Source organism: Aphanomyces invadans, assembly GCF_000520115.1.
Source record: "Aphanomyces invadans strain NJM9701 unplaced genomic scaffold supercont1.58, whole genome shotgun sequence".
Taxonomy (NCBI): Eukaryota; Oomycota; class Saprolegniomycetes; order Saprolegniales; family Verrucalvaceae; genus Aphanomyces; species Aphanomyces invadans.
The window spans coordinates 57,351-60,915 of NW_008580203.1; the positions used below are offsets into that span (position 1 = coordinate 57,351).

Below are 3,565 nucleotides of genomic sequence, written 5' to 3' on the forward strand. Positions count from 1 at the left end.
TGCGCGAGTAGCTCAGTGGTAGAGCGTCAGATTGCAGCTCTGAGGGTCACCGGTTCGAACCCGGTCTGGCGCTGCTTTTTTGACATTTTATAGGGCAGGTAATCAACGTGTCATGTGATTTCGCTTACCAGGAGCTCCATGCAAGCCTCGTCTTCTGGACGGGTTCCTGTGGAGTGGGGGTACGTGTCAAAGTAGCAGCACATGCGCTTTCGTCACATCTGGTTGATGTGCACCATTGGCAACATGGTAAATGTCGTCTGCATAGAGACAAGGCAAACCAATTGCGTCGAGTCGCTCAAAGTACCTGTTGACATGCTTGTCTCCCACCACGATATGCTGGTGCGATTTCGCTTCGATTACGAAGATGCGGATGGACACAGCGTTTCTTGGCTAAAGATGTTGCGCCGAAAGTGAAGATAATTCAACTTGGCCGGACATTGAATGGGATCCTGGATGGAGTTATTCTCCACGTGAACACTTCTTCTCCATGTTGTCACGAAACTCTCATTGTAGCTTACATGACTTATGCATGAGAAACGCCGCCTTTGGCGTCCGCAATTGTTTCCCCCTCGAACATGTCCGTCGGCGCATCACGACAGCGCTTTTTACTTGGTCGATACGTTCGTTCCAACCACGTCCCCCATCGGATGTCGAGACCCCTGTGAAGCTGGAAGCAAGCTGCAAGACCACAATTGGGCTTGAACCACGGTGTCGTGCGTCCACACAATCGAACGCGACAATTCCCTGGAGGTGGCGGGATGAGTGCACGCGAATGCGAGAGACAAGGTCCTGGTTTGCACAAGTTTTCGTCGGAGTAGCCTCCCACTAACCATACGAGTCCGAGAATTCGAGCACCAACACCTGTTGAACTCATACCATGGCAGACTTGGGGGATAGATGCATTCAGGCGGAATTCAGAAGTACTACTGCCTGGGAGCTGCGACATGCAGATATTATGTCAGGGCGCAATAATATATGGAATATTGCTTCGTCGTAGTTGGTGACGACGGCAACTACCTCGCGCATCTGACCTACTGAGGCATCGATGCGGATACAAACCACGTGGTGAATGGCGGCCATATCCAGCACTTTGTGCAGCACAGAGGGTCCTCGCATGCCAGCTGGACACCAGCCCGTGGCACGTGGACCGTAGCGCCCAGGTGGGTCAAGTATACCATACCGCATATGTGCCATGGTTGTCATTACTGCAGGGCACGGAGCACTTGCTGGGTAAAACATCCATGAAAGTCGAGTATTCAAGTCCGTACAATCCAGTCGTTTAGATACAAGTTGGGTGCATCGATTGTTCCTGCACAATGAACAAAACCGCGGCATGGAGGTGAACGAACTGTATCTTAAGTTAACGTTACCTAGAAGGCGTCGAAGAGATTTTACTTCCATCCAGGCGGCGAACATTTGCAGACCCAGAACTTTAATTGCCAACAGGTTTTTTCGAACTCCAAACGATCGTGGCAATGGTCATGTTTCCACTTCACGAATTCTGCGCAAGTGGCCCTGACATGCAACCTAATGCACCTTCCATTGAGGCAAACTCGCGCCCCTGGCGAACGGACCAGTCCAACGAGCACGCAGCTTTAATTCATTTTGGGGGTCAGGGGAGCGACTACCTCGACCAACTTACCCACCTCGTGACATCGTTTCAGACTGTCCGTAACCTCGTGGGTCAGGCCCAAGCAATCTTTGAACAAATCGACGTGACCAAGCATACCCGAATTGAGCCACTGCTGTGGGCGACAGAGCCAGCGTCGCGGCCGTCCCGATCAGCGCTGCTCCATGCATGTGTGAGCTACCCCCTTGTCTTCTTGACGCAGCTGGCTACGTACATGGCTTTCCTCGAATCAATGGAGGTCACTCACGATGAGCTCCTTCCACGCATTCGCGGCGGAACCGGCCATAGCCAAGGCGTTGTCGCAGCAGTGCTGGTCGCAACAGCTACGACGCATAGCGACCTCGAAGACCTTGGATTGCAGTTCATGCAACTGATGTATCACCACGGTTGCCGCGCCCAAGCCGCGTTTGACTCCGTCGAGGAGGGCCACCGTGCGAATAAAGTGGGAAACGTCGTGCCTACCCCGATGCTTCTCATCCGCGGGTGGACCGAATCCACACTCTCGTCATTTGTGTTCGATTTCAACGATCACACCATGAACTACCACGCCCCAGTTCAGATATCTCTTGTGAACGACGCGACCTCGATTGCCGTGACGGGCCACCCGATGGCTTTGCAGCGCTTGCATGCAGCGCTGGAAGGCAAAGTGCACAGCCACCACCCAATTGACTCTTTTCGCTTGGAGTTTTTACCAGTGTCGTGTCCGTTTCACAACGAAATGCTCAGTGATGCCCAGAGCGCTATTGAAGCTGACGCGACTCGGCTGGGTCTTGTCATCCCTGGAAATGCTTTGCACTTCCCCGTCATTGGAACAACCAGCGACGCCACCGACTTGAAAACGTATCGAAGCCGAGATATCATCCCCGACTTGATCCGCATGCAGCTTTCGGAGACCATCGACTGGCCGGCCGTGTCCGTCACCCTGCAATCCAAGATTGGCAAAGAGAAGTGCAACGTTTTCGACTTTGGTCCTGGACGCAGCACGCCCCTAGTGTTGTACCCTCGCCGTCCATCCATTCAAGTGAGCGATTGGCTGCACAGAACAAAAGCTGAACGAGCCCCAATGTCCCCTCGGGAAGCTCAAGTCGCGGCAATATGGGCGGCTCTATTGACCGTCGATGAAGCCGATATTGGTCGAAAAACGTCGTTCTTCGCACTTGGTGGTGACTCTGTTATCGCATTTCAAGCCGTCGCGGCGTGCAGAGCCATCGACGTCAACTTGACCGTGACGCAGTTCTTACGCGATCCAACTGTCAAGGGGGTTGTGAAGGCAGCCAACTCCACCCAGTCAACGGACAAAGTCGTGTGGCCAGAGGCACATGTGGCTCCTTCCTCTTCCGACAAGGCCAACGACGACTTTACTGTGTACCCGACCACGCCCATCCAAGCAGGAATGGTCACGGCAACTCTGTCCAACGCCAGCGCCTACGTCCTCCAAGTCACGCTGCGACTCTCCGGCGCATTCAACCAAGAGACTTTGGTGTCTGCGTTTCGCTCACTCGTGGCGGCTAACGAGCTCCTCCAAACGACGTTTGCGGCCACAGACTGCGGAATCGTGCAGCTCATCCCCACGGCACGAAAACCTGTGGCCGCCGTAATATCGCATGTGTCTGACGTTGCGTTGCCAGAATTGTTGGAGTCGGATTTCGCACGGGGGTTCACTCTGAACGACTCGTCCTTCGTCCGTCTCGCCGTGACGTCCCCTTCAATCATTGACGGTTCGGAGTCTTATGGCGTCATGACCATCCACCACGCTCTCATTGACGGATGGTCCATGAATGCGCTCCTGTCGGATTTGCTGGACATCATGGACGGTCAGATTGTTTCGACCCGGCCCGCGTTCCGAACAGTTGTCGATTACGTGAATGCCCAAGATGACGTGGCCACCAAATGCTTTTGGACGGCATACCTTCAAGACGTTGTCCCAGCCCCTAT

At 54.0% G+C, this 3,565-nt stretch overlaps 2 protein-coding genes and 1 non-coding gene across 3 annotated transcripts; 2 read left to right on the top strand and 1 right to left on the bottom strand.

The window, feature by feature from the left end:
* Position 1: 1 nt before the first annotated feature.
* H310_13900 lies at positions 2-73 on the top strand. Its single transcript has one exon. It is a non-coding gene; the product is annotated as a tRNA-Cys (tRNA).
* A 416-nt stretch (positions 74-489) lies between these two features.
* H310_13901 (hypothetical protein) lies at positions 490-908 on the bottom strand. Its single transcript, XM_008881551.1, has 2 exons — positions 877-908; positions 490-825 (listed from the first exon to the last, which is right to left on the bottom strand). Exons 1-2 carry the CDS (start codon positions 901-903, stop codon positions 505-507), a joined length of 348 nt encoding a protein of 115 aa, XP_008879773.1. The 5' UTR covers positions 904-908; the 3' UTR covers positions 490-504.
* A 567-nt stretch (positions 909-1,475) lies between these two features.
* H310_13902 (hypothetical protein) lies at positions 1,476-3,495 on the top strand (the record flags this gene model as incomplete). Its single annotated transcript, XM_008881552.1, has 2 exons — positions 1,476-3,452; positions 3,481-3,495. The coding sequence occupies 2 exons, from the start codon at positions 1,476-1,478 to the stop codon at positions 3,493-3,495; spliced, it is 1,992 nt and encodes a 663-aa protein (XP_008879774.1).
* Between the last annotated feature and the right edge of the window lie 70 nt (positions 3,496-3,565).